Source organism: Grammomys surdaster, unplaced genomic scaffold (assembly GCF_004785775.1).
Source record: "Grammomys surdaster isolate TR1022 unplaced genomic scaffold, NIH_TR_1.0 125808, whole genome shotgun sequence".
Classification (NCBI taxonomy): domain Eukaryota; kingdom Metazoa; phylum Chordata; class Mammalia; order Rodentia; family Muridae; genus Grammomys; species Grammomys surdaster.
Window position 1 is genome coordinate 553,175 of NW_021620639.1, and position 19,402 is coordinate 572,576.

The 19,402-nt window shown below is 38.8% G+C and overlaps 1 protein-coding gene across 1 annotated transcript in view; it reads left to right on the forward strand.

The window, feature by feature from the left end:
* The first annotated feature begins 1,088 nt into the window (after nt 1-1,088).
* The window catches only part of Enah (ENAH actin regulator), a 114,802-nt gene continuing 96,488 nt past the window's right edge, over nt 1,089-19,402 (forward strand). Inside the window, exons 1-2 of the mRNA XM_028789299.1 lie at nt 1,089-1,098; nt 1,892-1,946. Coding sequence (XP_028645132.1) covers nt 1,089-1,098; nt 1,892-1,946 — 65 coding nt within the window. The remainder of the gene's footprint in view (nt 1,099-1,891; nt 1,947-19,402) is intronic.

Here is a 19,402-nt window from a genome sequence, read left to right on the forward strand (position 1 = left end):
CTGGAGCGGCGGGCGGACGGGTGGACTGACGGGCGCGCGGCCCCGGCGGCTCCCGTCCGAGGCGGTGGACGAGGCTCGGCGGGGAGGAGGCGGCGACGCAGGCGGAGGAGGCGGCGGCCGCCGGGGACCCGCTCGGCGCCTCGGCCCCCCGCCCCCTTCCTCAGCCCCTGGTCGCTCGCGCTCGGCGGGCCGGCGCCTCGCCTCTGCGCGCGGAGATGGTGTAGCCCGGCCGCCGGAGCCGGAGCCGCCTCTGCTCGCGCGTCCCCGCGGCGTCCGCCTCCCCGCCTGAGAAGAGACCCTCCGCTCGGCGTCTCCCGCGCCGGGGAAGCCTCGGCGCCGCCGGCACCATGAGGTGAGGGGCGCGCGGGCCGCCAGCCATTGTGCCGCGGCGCCGCGACCGCTCTGCGCGGACCCGCCTGCCCCGGCCCGCGGCGCCGGCTCGGCTCTCCCGGCTCTTCCCCGCTCCCTTTTGTCCCTTCAGGGTTCTCCTCTCCAGCCGCCCTGCCCAGCCTCTCTGATTTGGGGGAGGGGGCTCCTCCCGTGTTCCCTCTGATGCTCTTCTTTCACCCAGGATTTCCTTTCCTCAGTTCATTATGCCACCTCCCTCCCTCCCCCAGCCTAGGCTAACAAACCCCGGAGATGGGGAGGGGCTGGATAATCGCAGCGTGCTTGTTGCCGAGAAACAGGTATTTTCCGTATATATGCAAAAATTCCCCGCACTTTTAGTACAAAGCTCTAGTGTTTAATTAAAAGGGGCGGGGGGGGGCGAGGAAAGTTTGAAAGGTTTGAAATCTCTGCGGAGAATAAAGTGCCTCTGGTAGGGGTAAAGCAGAGGATCAGGGAAAGGTGAAATTTCTCGGTGGTGGGGGAAGGGAGAGAATTTACTAGGTTTCCACTGGCGGGGGACAATGTAAGGCTGGGATAAGTTGTTCGAGGTTTGTAAGCCCGGGCGGGGGAGGGTTTTGTTTGGAAAGCCCTTCTCTCCGGTTCGTAGCAGGCTGTGTTGCATTGCAGCAGAAGTGGCCGCGTTTCCTTTCCTCTGTAATCAATACAATTATTTTTTTTTCAGCCCCAAAGGAAAGACTTGGATGTACCGTGGTGAAATGCTTTTTGATTGATACGGTGAAACATATGGTGTCCTGTTTTTCATTTTTGCTTCTCCAGTTGTGTAGGAGAATAGATCATGATGTGGTGTGTCATTCATTGGAGACCACCCACCACCCACCCCAAGCCTTTCCTAAGCTTGTTTTGTGTCCATAACCTGCTTTTGGATTGGTGCAAGACTTAGTGAGAAAGGGGACTTCGTAGACTGAAGGCTGATGAATTTTGCGTTATCATCCTTAAAGGCCTCCCTTTTAGGTTAAACAATTGTGGATGAAGTAAATTACTCCATTTTTTCCTCGGGAGATAGTCTTTCAGTTCATTTGGATTTGAATCTCCTTTGTGTTAAAGATTAATGGACGACAGTTGCCAAGACGTTTATAATGTAATGGAATGAGATTTGAATAATATCTACAAATTCCTTCTCTTTGACCTAAAAATGTTGTTATTAGAATTTTTCCCCCTTATTTTAAGTGAGTTTTGTTGGAAACTTTACCTTTTATATCCACTGTCCCCCGCCCCCAATCAGTGTTGAACACAGTCCCGTTTCACTTTTAAGTATATTTTTTTGTTCAGTGTTTACTTAGGCTTACTATGAATTTTTCCGATTCTAAGTGACAGATCTTTATGTTACTGTTAGGTTTTTGCCAAGTGACCCCTTTTCCTGAGTGATTTCACAAAACCCAATTTAAATGTTTAAAAAGTAATTATGACATAGAAATAAAGATTAATCTTTGTAAAATACAGGTTGAGAAACTTCAGCTATATTTTTTGTGTATTTTTTCCTAAGCTACTGGTGGTCTTGAAAATTCAGGAACTGTTAAAATACATGGCTGTTCTGTCAGGTAATGTTACATACTGTTGATTTGTACCTTAGTGACTTAATGCTATAGGTCTTGCAAAACAAGTTAGTAGCTAATAGTTTTTTTCAGACTTGCAGTAGTTTTCTTAAAACATTAAAAGGACAAAATAAGGCAGGGTATTTTAACATTCGATCAGAGCTATTTGAAAGCTTATGAACAAAATATATTAAAGTTTGAAATATTTGGTAAAACTTAAGTACCATACACTGTCTCAGTAAATTATGTCTGGACTTAGACGTTCTAGTTTCAAGTAAAATATAACTTCTGTTTTTAAAGCTGTTTTCTTGCCATATTTCTTACCAGTTATAGAGTTAGAGAAATCACACTGAGGTTTTTCCAGTAGTGTAAATATAGAACATCCTCCCCAGGTCTGAGGAGTTTGAGCAGTCTACAGTAATTCTTTGTAGGCTGATTTTGAATAATTTAAGAGCAGAAAAGAGGATCAGCTAGTTTTTCACTTTGAAAGGCTTTGGGTTGTTCAGTAGCGAGTGTGTACAGCTTGGGCGTGAGCCGTTACTTAGAGAGCTTTGAGAGTAGGGTGGCTTGGTCTGAGGTAATCTCTGATGCTGTAGGAACCAAAAGTTAACCTTTTAATGGAATGGGTCCCCCCACCTTCCCCCACACACGTTATGTGAAGGGTAGTTCTGGTGTTCGACAGGCCACCCAGAATAGGAATATTGAGTAGGAATTTCCATTAAGTTGGTCGGCTTTCTGAAGCAATAAGTATCTTAGAGAATTGAGTATTTGTGGTAAGGTCTCTCAGATCTTTAATTTTAGGAACAGCGTGTTTTTGTCACCTTGTGCACTCTTACACAGAAGGGAACTGTGCATTCCTGAAAGTCTAAAGACATGCTCCACCTATAAAGTGCTGTGTATAGATTTATTGGATGTTGATTAGAGGTGAACAGGAATAACAAGTAGTTTAGTATTTACAAAGGACAGCCAACGAGTCGAGGGGGGAAAAGCCACAGACCAAAAAACACCAAACTGGTATCTGTTTGAGTTGAGTTTTTGGTTCTGTACTGTTTTTTCATTTGTAATGTTTCAAAAGCATGGAGGATTCTTTGTGATTGAAAATTATGTATGGCATGTATACTAACACCAAGTCTTGGGTCTCTGTGGAAAAACATTGAAACAGATGGCTATAAGCTATTGTAAACAGGCAGCTTTCATGGAAATTTACAAGCCTGAGTAGTCATAGACCTTGTAAATAGGTTTGGCAGACAATACCAACTTAGATAAGGACAAGCGAATCATAGGCAGATTCATAATGACTTGTCCCCTGAACCTTCACCTAGCCGATACCATGTTCTGAAAGATATCTGTTTTCCCCCTGAACACCCACGCTCCAGTGTCATCCCCTTCCCCACATCCTGCCTTTCTGTGTTTATAACCCCATGTGAATGAATTACGATTTGAAAAAAATAAATTATTAAAAAAAAAGAAAATTATGTATGGGATTGTATCTTTTTAAAAACTAGTTGATCACTCAAAATTTTATCTCTTTTTAAACAGAAGAACCTATTAATTTTTTTTGCAGTTTTTCCCTTTCTGAATGTATTTATTTTTATTTTATGTGCATCAGTGTTTTACCTACATGTATGTATGTGTGAGAGTGTCAGATCTTGGAGTTACAGACAGTTGTGAGCTGCCATGTGGGTACCATGTGGGTGCTGGGAATTGAACCTGAATCCTCTGGAAGAACAACCATTGCTCTGAACTGCTGAGCCATCTCGACAGCCCAGAACCTGTTATAATTAAAATAGTTCCTTATAGTCTGATTTCTAGGAAGAGTTCAGAAAATTCTGAATTGATATTTTTGTGCCATATTGTATGCTCTTGGCTGCTGTAACACTAGATCCTCAGACTTCCTCATATAAAAAAGGCATAGTGTAGTTATGAGGATTTGACCAAAGCTGCTTATTGAGTGACCTTGAGCTAAGCATATAATTTCATGGACATGCACACAGTATTAATATTATGTATACACATAAATCAGTATATATGTATGTATAAAGCCATATATAGTTTACTTACTAGCTTTTGGAGACAGGTCTTGTGTATTCTATGCTGGCCTGAACTGAGGATGACCTTAATTCTGATTCTCCCATCTCCACCACCAGAATGCTAGGATTACAGGCTTGAGATGACATCTGCAGCTTTATGCTGTACTGAGATGTCTACCCAGGGCTTGCTAGACAAACATTCTGCCAACTGAGCACATCTGTGCCCCAATACATCTAGGTGATTCTTTACTGGGTTATGAAGATCAAATATAGAAGGTGCTTTTGTGTGCTTCCCTTGTTTTCAGATACAAACTTTAGACAAGTTGTACAAAACTTTTGGGCAGTTTGCTTCACTGTTGACCTTATTTAAAGGTGTCAACTACGTTGCATTTTGCTAATGTAGTCCAGTAGGTCATGGCTAACATGCAGATAAGGGCAATGATACATTTCTGCTGATGCGGATTGAGGAAGAATGCCATGTAGTCATTAGTAATGTTTGCTTGACACATGGGTCCAGAGAGTGCTTCCAGGAATTCCACTTATTAAACTGTTTTATGCCCAGCCTTATTGGTTAGGTGAGGAAACTGATTTTCCAGTTTCCTTTCTGTGTATATGTTTAGTCTTTGAAACTTATGGTTTTACTACCTTAATCTATAGTAATGATAAATTTAAAATATATATACAGGTACAGTGAAGAGACAGAGAATTCTAAAAGGTAATCCTATTTTGGAGGATTGTAGTGTCAAGATGCATATCCAAGAAAGGATGCAAATGGTAGTTTCCAGTTTCATGATTTCCCATTTATGCTTTCAGCTGTTGGGTATATGACTCTTCCACAGATACTTATTTTAGAAGTAGGTGCTACAAATTCAGTTTTTGTTTTATTTTTGATTTTTCAGGGCAGAGTGTAACCCTTGCTGTCCTGGAAACTGTGTAGACCAGGCTGGCTTCAAACTCAGAGATCCACCTGCCTCTGCCTCCTGAATGCTGGAATTAAAGGCGTGCACCAAGTTTGTTTTTTGAGTTTTTTTTTATGTCAATTTTATAGTTTTTTTTTTTATAGAGAATAAACCTTGAATATATATATGGATAAGTAGATATAACTTATTTAACTTTATGTGATATACAGGGTTTTGGAATAAGCAAAGTAATTAGGCAGGCACTATTTGGACTGTAAAGAAGAAGTTGCATTAGTTGCTTTAATATTTTATCTTACATACAGCTTTAACTCAGTCTTTTAAGATTTTTATTTTATATATGTGAGTATACTGTAGCTGTCTTCAGACATACCAGAGGAGGACATCAGTAACAGATGATTGTGAGCCACCATGTGGTTGCTGTGAATTAAACTCAGGACCTCTACAAGAGCAGTCAGTGCTCTTAACCACTGAGCCATCTCTTAGGGCCCTTACATACAACTTTAGAGCAGGAGTGATTGTATAACTTTTAGAATACCTATTTTTTTTATTTTTATTTTTTTTAGAGTAAGGAGGTATTTGGGAAAGGAATGTCAGTTGTTTGTAGTTGTGGGTTAGTAAATACTTTACACCCTTATGTTTCCTCCCCCCCTTCTTTGAAATTGATGGAATTGAGAAGTAAAGATTATAAAGATATCTGAGTTGAGGTACCATAGGAGATGCCACAAAACATAAGCTTGAGAACTTTGCTTTATGGAAAAACACAAAGAGCAAAAAGTCTTCCTTAGTAACCCCAAATTATGTTTTGTTGTTTTGTTTTGTTTTAGTTCTAAGGGATCTGATACTCTACTGTCAAGTCATACTACTAGCCCAAGGTTCTGTATTTTCATATTCGTACTACCAGTAAAATACTTGGCTAATACTGTCTATGTGCCAATGTGCCAATGTGTCAATGTTTGCCTTTGACTGGCATTCTTTTAGAATCTTATGTACTAACAGTCACAGTCACAGTTTTGGAGTGCCTGTAACATTCTAGAACTGTACTGGGTATAGCTCTGGTAGGATGTATAGTATTTTCAGGTACAGCTATTAATAAAGTTACTTAAATCCAGCAGCATCACTACTACAAGAATGGATGTAGAATTTGTATCTTACACGATACGAAAGCTCAGAAGCAGCCAGAGCCTCAGATTCAGGTTTGTTTATCTCCAGAGCTCTTTGGACCATATTTCTTTGACTTTATTGTAAAATACTAAATTCATAGATAGAAGAATAATTCTGTTTTTTAGTGTCTGATCAGAGACTCAAATTTGAGCAACAGACTTATGACTTAACAGACTTAAACAGACTTGGTTTATCTTGTTTCTATACTACTGCTCTCTTCTTTCTCAGTACTTAAAGATACCAGTTTGGTAGTTCATGATGTTCACGACAGCAGAATTTCCTCAAAGCTGGAGAGTGGAAGTTTAGGGCCAGTGGGGTTTGGCGAGGGCTCTTTGTTGTCATTTGAAGGATGGGAATGGGGTTAGGGTAGAGATTTTTCTTCTTCCTTAAAAAGCCATCGATCTCACTGTCTTAGAGGTCACTTAACTGTAATTATCTCCTAAAAGCTCTGTCTCCAAATGAATTATATTTGGCACACAGAATGGGCTTGATAAGAAACAATAAATTCTCTTTCTAGGAAAGTCTAACGTCTTACAAGTTTATGTTAAGAATTTGAAAAGCCATGTAAAATGTTAAGCTGCTTTAGAAAAGTTGAGAAGTTCCTCAAAAATTCAGGACATCAACAGTGTAAGTTGGGAGGATGCAATTCAGTCTATATAGCAGAACATACTTGCTTGTTGGTGGAAAAAAGGTAATCTGTGTAATGCTTGTACTAATCCTGGATAGGCCTTTTAAAGTGAAACTACAGAAATAATTTACTAAAGAAAAGTATGATTGGGGGAGGTAATATACCTAAGTCACTTAGGATTTTTAGAAATATATTCATACTGGGAAGCTTCCATACCAGAATTTTAACTTAACATACAAATTGCCTAAAGAATCCTTTTGATGTGAAACAGATGTATATATATGTATATATATGTATCCAAGGGTTGAGTAAATGGGTGTAAAAATGGCCTGGTATAAAGAATACAGATTTTGAAATCAACTCTGGATTCAAGTTCTAGATTTGACATTTTACTTACTGACAATACTTATTGTAAACGATTTAGATTTGAATTTCTTTGGTAAAGTTGTAATAATTTCTGCCTTGCAGAGTTGTTAGGAAAATTGAATAAGGCTCTGTCTGGCATAACACTTGGCATACAGAATGGGATTGATAAGGAAGAATAAATCCTCTATTTCTTGGAAAGTTTATGTTAAGAATTTGAAAAGCCATATGAATGGTAAGCTGCTTTAGAAAAGTTTAGAAATTCCTCAGAAATTTAAATTTAGAATTACATGATCCAGTAATTTCTCTAGTAGAGACATAGGAGATGAAAACATCTTCCTAAAAGTTTGCACACAGATGTTCATAGCACCATTATTCAAATAAAGAGTGGAAGTACCTGCTTGCCTGTAAGTTGAATGAATAATCAAATGTGGTATACCCTTAAAATGAAATAATATTTAACCGTCAAAAACAATGAAGTATTGGTATATTACACTGTGTGGATGAAAACTGCTAAGAGATGAAAGCTAGATTCAAATGGCCACATACCGAATGATTCTGTTAGTATATCAGCGGTCCAGGAGTGAAGGAGGAATGGGAAGTTAGGTAAATGTTTCAGTGTGGATGTGCCTTCTTTTTGACACAATGAAATTGTTTAATTAGTGGTACAACTTTGTGTACATATTAAAAGCTGAATTTTCTAGTGTCTGAGTTATAGCTTAAGTTCTCAGGTGTTAGATTATTATTACTCGTGTTTCTTTGTTTTTACTAGAATAGACAGTACCGAAAGAGAATCTTACTTGTTTCTTACATTTACCCCTGGCCTTTTATTACTTTGAATTAACATTGACATCTTCATGTTTTCTTGAAGAAGACAGACTGAGACATAGCGCTGTACTGGCCTTTTTAGGAGCCAGCTATGCATGTGCTTAGATTGAAACCTTGACAGTGGTGCCCTTGAGAAGCCTGAGCAAGTTTTAGAGTCTTATATCACTGCTAACTTAACAGTAATTAGTTTCCTTGTTATAAATAAAAATGACAGTCTGAGATGGCTCAGCAGGTCTACAGGTGCCCAGACTGATGACCTAAGTTTGAACCTGGAACCCTCACTGTGGAAGGAAAGAACAACCTCTTCAGGTTGTGCTCTGACTTCTGTTTGTATCTGTGGCACATACCTCATTCCAAAAATAAATAATTTTTTTAACTTCTAAAAACAATAAGAATAACTAAGGCCACCAATAAACGGTGATGAGACAAATCTATAGGCTCTTTAGAAAACTGCTTAGTCTGAGGAGCATTTTCCTCGAGTTTGTTTACAGTAATCTCAGATACCAGTGAGAGTTTTGTCTTTTGGGAATAAGATAGCCATGATGACATTTTAAATGAACTGAGTACTTTTCCAGTGGTAAAGGGCTGCTGGAGTACCTGACCTTGGTAGTGATGAGAATTGAAAGAACTACCCTTTACTCTTCTGCAGAGGGTCTCTGTTTTCTGTCCTTTATTCTGTGTCATATTGTCAGTTTGATAGAAACTTTAGGGGAAAAAAAAAAGACTTTACAGCTTATGTAAAAAGAATAGTCTTTAGGTCAAATCTCAAGGGAGTCCAGATTGCTCATTTTGCAGTTCAGTGAAGGGCTGGGGCTCGTTCTGTGAAGGTTTTGTTTGTTTTTTTCTTCAATCCTGAGATGTCATCATTCCTCCTTCCATATTTTCACCCCCTGTTATCTACAAGCAAAATTGGTAGCCATTTAACTTTTGTTTTATTTCCTTTTTTTGTTTTCTTTTTCTTTTTTTGTTTGTTTTGTTTTTCATTTTCGAGACAGGGTTTCTCTGCATAGCCCTGGCAAAAACAAACAAACAAACAAACAAACAAACAAACCAAAAACAAAAAACCAAAAGAAAAACCAAAAACAAAAAGATTTATTTATTTATTTATTTATTTGTTTATTTGTTTATTGGTCTTTTCAAGACAGGATTTCTCTGTGTAGCCCTGGCTATCCCGGAACTCACTCTGTAGACCAGGCTGGCCTCGAACAAAGAAATACGACTGGCTCTGCCTCCCAAGTGCTGGGATTAAAGGAATGAGCCACCACTGCCTGGCAAGATTTATGCATCTTAAATGTTCATTTAAATAGTTCTTTATAATCTACTTAATTACTTTTAGAAAGTGAACAAATTACTGTTGTTCAGATAAATATCCGGTGATTTTTCTGAATTGCTTTTTCCCTTCCATTATTAAAATGGTACAGATTTTGCACATATTTTTCAAAGTATAAAAATGTTAAATACTCAGATGCAAATGAAATAGAATTGTGTGTTTATGTGTGATGTACTCGTTTGTGTCTGTACACTTGTATATATTTGCATGTGGGGGTCAGAAGTCAGCTTCTGTTGTTTTTGGAGACAGGGCCTCTTACAGAACCAGGAATCCATCTGTCCAGCTAGGCTGCCTAGCTAATAAGCTTCAAGAATACACACTCTCTGCTTTCCCAGCCTTACCAGTGTAGGTGCAATGCAATTTGTTGGCTTTTAAGTGAGTGCTGAGGATCCAAATTCATGCATAGTAGGCCTTTTAATAACAGCCCTCTCTCTAGATTGAATTATAATAGTACTTTCATGTACAGCTTTTTAGGCTTTTTGTAATCCATATGCAGCTGTAAATGTGTGTATAAGTAAAGGTTGTACTATTTAAAAGTGGAAATATGGAGAGATGGCTCCGCAAGTAAAAGGTGCTTACTGCCAAACCTGATGACCTGAGTTCAATTCTTGGAACCCTTATGGTAGAAGGAGAGCGCTAACCACTAAAAGTTGTCCTCCTGTTCTCTTCATGTTTGTTGTGGCGCACGTGTGCACACGCGCGCGCACACACACACTAGGTGATTATTTTGTACGTACTTGTTGACATTAAATACAACTCTTTATAATTTTTAAGTGATTACCTGGTAGTCCATTACCTTGGGTGGATTGATCATGTCTGCTTAATTACTTAAAGGTGACTTTAAGATTTGTTCTGAGCCGGGCGGTGGTGGCACATGCCTGTAATCACAGCACTTGGGAGGCAGAGACAGGCGGATTTCTGAGTTCGAGGCCAGCCTGGTCTACAGAGTGAGTTCCAGGACAGCCAGGGCTACACAGAGAAACCCTGTCTCGAAAAACCAAAAAAAAAAAAAAAAAAAAGAAAAAAAAAAGATTTGTTCTGATTTGATTTTTTTTTTTCCTGAGCCCATGCTCATCCTAGCATCTTGTTTTTGCATTTTGTGCATGCAAGGTAAGCACTCTTCCACTGAACTATTCTCAACTCTGTTGTGTGAGGTAGGTAGCACATGCCTCTAATTCCAGTATTTAGGGGCTGGAGCAGGAGGCTGAGACCATGGGTTACAGGAGATTCTGTCTCCAAACATAAAAAACTGTGAACATCCACGTATATTTTAGGATAAAGTTCTAGAAATAAAAAATCAAGAAACAGTATTTACTTTCCTCTTTTTTGTTTTTCGAGTTAGGGTCTCATAGGCCTCAGGCTGGCCTGGAACTCTGAATCCTTCAGTCTCTGAAGTGCTGGGATTACACACGTGCACAACTGTATGCTCCTCTATCCTTGACTGTTTGCGGTTGACATCTTAGGCCCTCCTCCATTCATTTCATTTGCACCATACAAATCTGTTAGCTCACCTGGACAGTTGTTATTTCCTCATTTCCACTCTTGACTTTCATTCTCCACTCATCAATCATACTTGTCTCAAAGTGGAAACTAGATATCATTACTCTCCTAATGCCTGTAGCAGCACTGTAGAATAAAACTCAATAATCAAAATTATTAAAGTCAATTATGATTTGACTTTGTAGTTCTATTTCCCAGTACAGGCCTCTGCAATGGTGCAGTGAACATTTGAGATATTATTAAATGAAACAATTATTGGACTAAAAGTAATTACCAAGTTTTGATATACACTATATAATAGCACTTTATTTAGAGTTTCAGTTTCCTTATATTATTGCCATCTCAGCATAATCAGTATTCAGTCTGATAGGAAAAGGTTTTACCTCATTGTGTGTGTGTGTGTGTGTGTGTGTATTTCAGTTTGTTTGTTTGTTTGGGTTTTCAAGACAGGGTTTCTCTATGTAGCCCTGGCTGTTCTGGAATTCACTCTGTGGACCAGGCTGACCTCAAACTCAGAAATCTGCCTGCTTCTGCCTCCCAAGTGCTGGGATTAAAGGCGTGTGCCACCATTGCCCGATGTATTTGGTTATTTTTAAGGACACTAGTCCTTAACTGTTAACTACTGCTCTCTAACAGATGACCTCAAAATTTAGTGTAAGGTGTATTGGTTTGCTGAGTAGTAAGTCTGGTCGTACTAAGACTGCTAGGTTTTTCATCTACTTAGCTAGTTTCATCTCTGTTGCTGTGTTAAATATGATGACCAAAACCATCCTTATGGGAGGGAAGGATTATTTGAGTTTATAGATTACAGTTTATCAGTGAAGAACTCAATCAGGAACCTGAAGCAAAAACTGTGGAGAAATGTTGCTTGGTGTCTCACTTGTTCAGGCTTCTTCTTAACTAGCTTTCTTATACAGCCCAAGACCATTTGCACTGGGAATGGTGCCACTCACAGTGAGCTGTGCTGTCCCCCCTCAATTAGCAGTCAAGATAATCCTCCACCGTCCAGTTTGACCTAACCTCAGTGGAGTGATTAGGCTGTGTCAGGTTGACAGTTAAAGCTAACTAGAAGAGCATATTTCATGGGATATGTCTGTTTACCTGCTTTTCTAGTGCCATTCCATCTCTGAGATCGTAATAACATCCTTAATTCCAGTGTGCATACATATTCAATTTCTCCTTGTGGCTGTTTGCTTCTATTTCCTTAGCAATGGCAAGTCATGTGTTCGAGCCTAGAGTCTATCAGTACGGAAGGAGATTATACCAGATTATATGAGGTATTACTTGAAGTCAGGGCGTTCATATAAAATCTGATATGTGTGTCTTCTGAGTTTGTCACCTGTTGTTTTTTTTCTTTTTTCTTTTTTTTTTTTAAAGGTTTTTTAGACAGAGTTTCTCTGTGTAGCCCTGGCTGTCCTGGAACTCACTCTGTAGACCAGGCTGGCCTCGAACTCAGAAATCTGCCTGCCTCTGACTCCCAAGTGCTGTCACCTGTTTAATTTTGCTTGGTTTCAGAAGTTTTTAAGTTTCCTGTCAAATGTATTAGTAGACCATCTTTATAGTTTCTTTGTAATCCTGCTTTCTGTAACCTAAAATATAGTTGCCTATATTTTCTTCTGTTGCTTAAACATCTAAAATTAATTTTAGAGTAAGTGAAAGGTTCATACCAACTATCAACTACGTAACGACTTAGGGCATTCATTGAACAATCCATCCTTTTCTGTAGACTTGAATTACCATATTCATATTGTATACTGAATTTCCAAGAATACTTAGTTCGGTTTCTGTAGTCATTGGTCAACTCTGCCGCAGGCGTGTGTCGAGCGCTCTGTGGTAAACGTCTCACTGCTGAGCCATTCCAACTTCATAGTACCTTGTAATCAGAGGAAGGAAAGATGCTTTCAGTTGCAAATTTTGATTTGCTTCTCCGTTTCTGTTTTCAAATTAGCTATAGAATAATTTTGCCAAAACTAGTAAAAATGAAATAACCCTTTGACCATCAAATCTGTTGTGATTTTAATTAGAATTACATGAAACTGGTGGATGAATGTGGTTATGGGAGTGTATTGATGCTTTATACTTCCATGTTTTCCATTTACCCCCTTTATTTAGATTTTATAAGTCATGTCTAGAAAGCGTAACAATATATGTTCTATTTTAAGTTTCACATGCCATATAAAAAAGTTATTTTTTGAGACAGGCTCTTGCTGTGAAGCACAAAGCTGTTGTGAAACTTACCTGGCCAACTTTTGAGGTTGGCCTCAAATTTGTGATACACCCCTACCTGAGCTTCACCAATGCTGGGATTACAGGAGTGTGATTACAAGCCCACATTACTTGTTAATTAATTAGTTAGTTAATTAATTTTTTGAGGCAGTTTCATAAATAACCTAGGCTGATAAAGCTCAGATCGGCTTTGACGTTGGACCATTCTCCCGTGGCCTTCAGAGTGTTGGAACTATGAGCATGTGTTTTGCTTAATTTTATCTTTTTTTTTTGTTTGTTTTTTGTATTTATATTTTAAAGCATACATCTTGTGTTTGGGAAAAATTTTTCTTTGCTAATTAATTCCAGTGTTAGCGTTTATATTCTTATTTTCTTAGAGTTTTAAAAAATGCAGTTTGAAAATGTTATGAAGTACTCACCACCTGGAAACTTCCCCGTGGGGAGCTCAGGTGGCACTGTGTTAGCAGTTAAACACTAGGGACTTTATGTCCCTCTTGTGCGTGAAGAAATGGAGGCCGAGACAGCTAACTTTTGCTCAAGGCCACTCAACCAGTACACAAGTGGAACTGTTATTTTTTCTTTGTCTAGAGCCTGGTTTTTACAAGTAAGCTCTTGGGTTTCTCTGTAATTGTTAACTTTTACTGATCTGTAATTTGATGTTTGGGTGAATTTTTTCTTGCTTCATATATAAGGGGTCTTTATTTTCTTTAAATAATTGGTATAAGAACAAGGCCATGTAGAATGAATTAGCCTAGAACATTTCATAGATAGCAGGGCATAGCACAGATGTGGAGAAATGGCTTTAGTAGGATTTAATCTTGAAAAACGAAACAAAATTATAAAACCTTTGATGTGGTTGCAACTATGTTATATTGTTAGGATGCAGGAACAGTGAATCAAATGTTGGCTGCTTTAATATTTTTGCATCATTTTTCTGACAAAATTGCAGAGTATCAACAAGCCATAGTTTTCATGGTATAGTGAGCCTTTCTAATATGATAAACCCATTTTTGCTAAAATGATTAAGACTTTATTAGTTTTCCTAAGGACTTGGGTTTTTTTTTTTTCCAAGATTATTTTCTTTATCTCATGTAACTGGAAGTCCAGAGATATGGTAATCCACTCAGCACACAATGCAGCACTCACTGACTTGTGAGGACTGGGGTCCTCTGGTCATTTGTGGTGTTTACCTTGTTTTATTTACACACACACACACACACACACACACACACACACACACACCCCTTGTATTGTGTAGGTCATGAGATTTCCATGCCTCACATTCAGAGGGGGTAAGTCTTGGAGGAAGTAGATGGTTTTTTAATTTGTTCCTTAAGGCAGGGGTTTTCAACTTGTGGGTCCATAGTCCCTTAGGGAGTACGTATTAGATAATCCTACATTTCAGGTATTTACATTATGATTCATAACTAGCAAAAGTACAGTTACGGTATAGCAACAAAGTAATTTTATGGTTGAGGGTCACTACAAGATGAGAAAGGTTAGAACCACTGTCTTAAGGTATAATAAATTAAAGTTGACTGCTGAAGTGATTGGTGAGCATAAGATTTAGTGACTGTATCCACCAGCTAGGAAGCTGTCAGCTATGCTGAGATGTAGAACTTAAAGCCCTGGTGTCTCTGTTCTTCGTTTCATTGTTATCAGTGGCTTTGCATTAATTAGAAAGTTTTCATCATTTTCAGTGACTTCATAGAGGATTGTGTCTTTGGAAGGTCTAATTTTACTGTGTTGGTGATTTCCTGGCATGGCTTGCAGTAGAGATACCTACTGTGATAGTGACTGCGCAGAGATGCTATGGTGGAGTGTCTTCAGAGCTATACTGCCTTGGAAGGTACATTAAGACCTTTCATCTGCTTTGTCCTCACATTTCCACAAATACGTTGTTTTGGATTCATTTCTTCCATTGCTCTAATTCCTATCTAGTCTGTCTTGTTACACAGTAGTTAGAAACACTTCCTGATTCAGATTTTACTAGCTCAACCTCATTCTTTGCAACCCTCCATGTCTTCTGTTTCTCTTAGAATTAAAAATCAACTTTAATTTATCGTGGCTTAAATCCTACATGATTGTTTTGACTCTATGATTCCAAAGTTAATAAAGTTGCCCAATAAGATAACCCCCAAAAGGACTTATAAATAAGATGTGCTTAGAAATTACCTGTTCCCTTGTACTTAGCTTAGTGAAGGATGAGGTATCCATCTGTTTTCAAGAGCTGTAAAGAAAACTACTTGATACCATGAGGATGTTTTACATATTTGTGATTGATTTCCTTCTAAGTAGTGGCAGTCACACATGACATTTAAATGTCCTGTAGCACTTATAGCCCTGAGGTATAATGGCAATGTTGGCAATGTTACCTTGTTTTCATTTAAACATTTTTGAGTTTTGGAGCTGAGGATTGAGTTTAGTACCTTCCTTATCGTGTTCTTGGTATTTCTAATTGTCAAATCATAGTTATGTTACATTTGTAGAGTGCAGTGGGATGTTTAATACATACAGTGTAGGATGTGGAATGATCAAGACCAGTTCACTATTGCCCTGCTTGATGTATTTTTGTGATGGTTTATTTGAAGTTGACTGTTTTAAAATATATGGTGGTTATGACTCTAATCGGCCTGCTGTGCAGTACATCTTATGCCGCTGTAGTTTTGTACTGCTGCAGTAAAGTACATATTGTTCTGCTTTCAAGGAATTAATTGCCTTTGAACACCATCTTTTAACTTTATCTATTCTTCTAGATGTGAAGGTTTCTGAAGGTTTTTCATCTTGGGGGGGGCAGGGCGTCAAGTTTAACAGAATCACGTCTGTGAAGGATAGTAAGATGGCACACTAGGTAAAAGTGATTGCTGCTAAACTTGATGACCGAGGTTCAGCCCCCAGAACACACGTGGTAAAAGAATAACTTAATGCTTCTGTCTGCTAACCTAGGCCTAGTCCATACAAGGAAGCTTCCATACAATTTTATCTAGGCTTAGGATGTTTTCAGCCTCTGAGATTTACTGCTGAATAAGCTCACCTCTTCCTAGTTCTTTCTGATCTCCAGCTGGCTGATTCAACTCAGCTGTTCTGGCTCAAACTCCTCTCTAAAATTTAATCTGGCTTTTTTCTGCCTCTGACTGAACTGCTCTGCTTGGCCTCACACTAACTCTGGCAATCTGTTCTAATCTGGCTCCTAATTCTCTGGCTCGTGCTGTCTTCACCTGTGTCTACCTTGTTCTCTCTTCAACCTTCTGATGAAACCACTTCTTTCTTCTCTCCCTCTGCTCTGTTTCCTTTTATGCTGTCTTTCTTCTCTATCCTCGTGAGAGTCAGGTATAATCTATTCTGTCAAATCTTTCTCTGATTTGTCACCTTGTCTGCCGCTCAATTAGACATCACTTTCAAAACATGGGTGCTTCCTTCTACAAACTAACTTCACTTTCATGGTTTGGGAATTAAAGGTGTGTACTAAGGGCTGAGCCACACTACAACTAGAAACAATTTTTTGTTTTGTTTTTGTTTTTCAGTAAATAACACAGTTGTGGGGTTCACAATGTGATCAGATACCTTGCAACAGAATAGAACTGCAAGTAGTCCTCTGACCTCTTCATATGAGTGTTCTGGTACTGTTGGGCACTCACATACAATTACACATTTTAAAAAGTAAGAACATTGTCTTTCAGACATTGACTATCACAAATTTCAGTTTATTTTCTCCATAAATTAGGATTAATAGCTAATTGCCATATTTTTGAGACTTACCATACTAAGCCTAGGAGATTTGTGTATTTAGAATTCTCATATATATGTAGTATGTATGTATGAATGATTGTCTAAAATGTGTAGTAAGGCAGAACAGTAGGCTGGTAACACACAGGAGCTGGTGCTGAGTGCTGGGGTATTGCACAGTAATAGAATATGTGTTTAGCATTCCCCATTTGTTTGAAGCAGGATCTCAGTATGTATATGCACCCCTTACTTTTAGCTTCCAAAACACTAGTGTTGAAGAGTGTGCCACTATGCCTATCTATAATGTTTTCCTTTTATAAGAATCTCAGCCGTATTGGATTAAGGGTCTAACATTGTGTTCCTTCTGCAGTGACCCTGTTTCTAAATAAGTTCTTATTCTGAGATACCTCATCAAGTTCTAGCCTGAGTTTCCCACTTGGGTATGTGTCACAACTTTGATCTCATTCATCTCACTTTGGTTAGACAAGCTGCCTCAATGACAGATATAGAAGGAAACTTGTATATGTGTCTAAAAAAACACATGCAGGAATCAGGATAAAGCCACTAGTGCTAATAAATGCAGAGCTGTACAGTCTGAGATCACACAAAATGCAATTTTGTTTCTATGCATTAACAATGAACCATCCAAAAAAAGAAATTCAGAAAGGCAGTTTCATTTGCCTATCTAAAAGAATAAAATATCGAGAAGTAAATTTCTCCTTCCTTTTCCTCTTCTGGGGACAGTGCTTAGAGGCACTCAGGATGGTCCAGTGTTTGACATACTGTCGTAGGCTTTCCTACAGTACAGCCTCTAACAAAACTAGGCTGTCTCAAACCCCTGGCAACAGGATTGTTTACCTTTACACCAAGAAGGTTGGGAACGTACCTAAATCTGCATGAAGTGTGTGCCCAGGCAGACTGCGAGGGGTTTGTGCCGTGAGACCCAAAGTCCTCATGGGTTTGTGTAAGACAAAGAAGCATGTCAGCAGGGCCTATGGCGGTTCCCTGTGTGCCAAGTGTTTCTGTGACTGGATCAAGTGGACTTTCCTTACTGAGGAGCAGGAAATGATTGTGTAAGTGTTGAAGGCACAAGCACAGAGTCAGAAAGCAAAATAATTATGCAACTTTTTTAAGTAATAAAAATCAAGAATTGGAAAGAAAAAGAAGTAAATTTAATCAAGGAGTTAAAATATATATCCTGAAAACAATTTTTTTTCTGGAAAAAATAAAAGATCTAAATAAATGAAAACAGTGTCAAAAGGGCAGTGCTACTCCAAATGATACATGTGGATAGTATCAAAATCTAATGACATTCCTTGAAAAGAAAAATGCCCATCCAAAACTGTTAGTGGAATCCCCAGGGACCCAAACTAACCTTAAAAAGCAGAAGTAGAAGATCCGTATGCCCAGTTTCAAAACTACTAAAGTGGGCTGGTGGGTTTGCTCAGCTGGTCAAGACACTACCAAAGCTGAACCTGGGCTCAATCCCCAGGATCCATGTGGTACAGGAGAATTGACAACCTCCTGCAAGTTCTGATATCCACACATATACGTACACACACATATATATACACACAAACTGAAATATTTTTTAAAATCTTACTAAAATGTGACAGTAATAAAACCCATATAGACTAATGAGGAGACGAGAGTTCAAAAATAAACTCTCAGATACATAGGTAAGTCTATTTTCAACAAAAGTGAAAAGCCTGTTGGGTGTGTTGACTTGGACCTGTAAATTCCAGCACTGGGGAGAATGAGGTAGGAGGTTTGCTGCTAGTTTGCCAGCTTGAGCTACAAAGGGAGACTGCCTATCCCCCCCGCTCCCCCCCCCCACACACTACAAAGAAAAACCCAAGAAAGGAAGGAACGGTGATAAGATCATTCATTGTTGAAGGTTCTATTTATTTGTTTGTTTTTGTTTTGTTTTGTTTTGTTTTGTTTTCTTGAGACAAGGTTTTTCTCTGTAGTCCTGGCTGTCCTGGAACTCACGCTGTAGACCAGGCTGGCCTCGAACTCAGAAATCTGCCTGCCTCTGCCTCCCAAGTGCTGGGATTAAAGGCATGTGTCACCACCGCCCTGCGGTTCTCTTCTATTTAACAAATGATGCTGAGAAATTATTCCCAGGTCTTCTGAAAGATATTCCCACAGTTGTATGTACATGCACACATATACACGCACATGTACATACACACACGCACACATTTCTGAACCTTGACACTATTATCTGGATTACATGAGAACTCTGAAAATAGAACCAAACAAAAATTATTGACACAAGCCTATTAATGTTAAGAGTTATATGAAAGAAAATCTTTTTGAACTTTAATATTAGTGAAATGTAAACAATAAAATTTTTCTAAAGAATATGTATTTTATTGTTTAGTGCAAATATTTAAACTTAACTCATTTTCAAATGTAATATTTGAGACAGGGCCTGGGGTTTTTTTTTTGGATATTTGCTCCTGTTGGTGTAAATCAAGTGGGCTAACCAATTCTGTGTGACAGTGTTTAATATTCCTTAAAGTAAACATTTGATATGTAATTGCTGATGATGATCATTGAAAGGCAAGTTCACAAATGTTCTTACTGTTCTCCTTTCTTTCTTTCTTTCTTTCTTTCTTTCTTTCTTTCTTTCTTTCTTTCTTTCTCTTTTTTTTTCGAGACAGGGTTTCTCTGTGTAGCCCTGGGTGTTCTGGAACTCACTCTGTAGACCAGGATGGCCTCGAACTCAGAAATCTGCCTGTCTC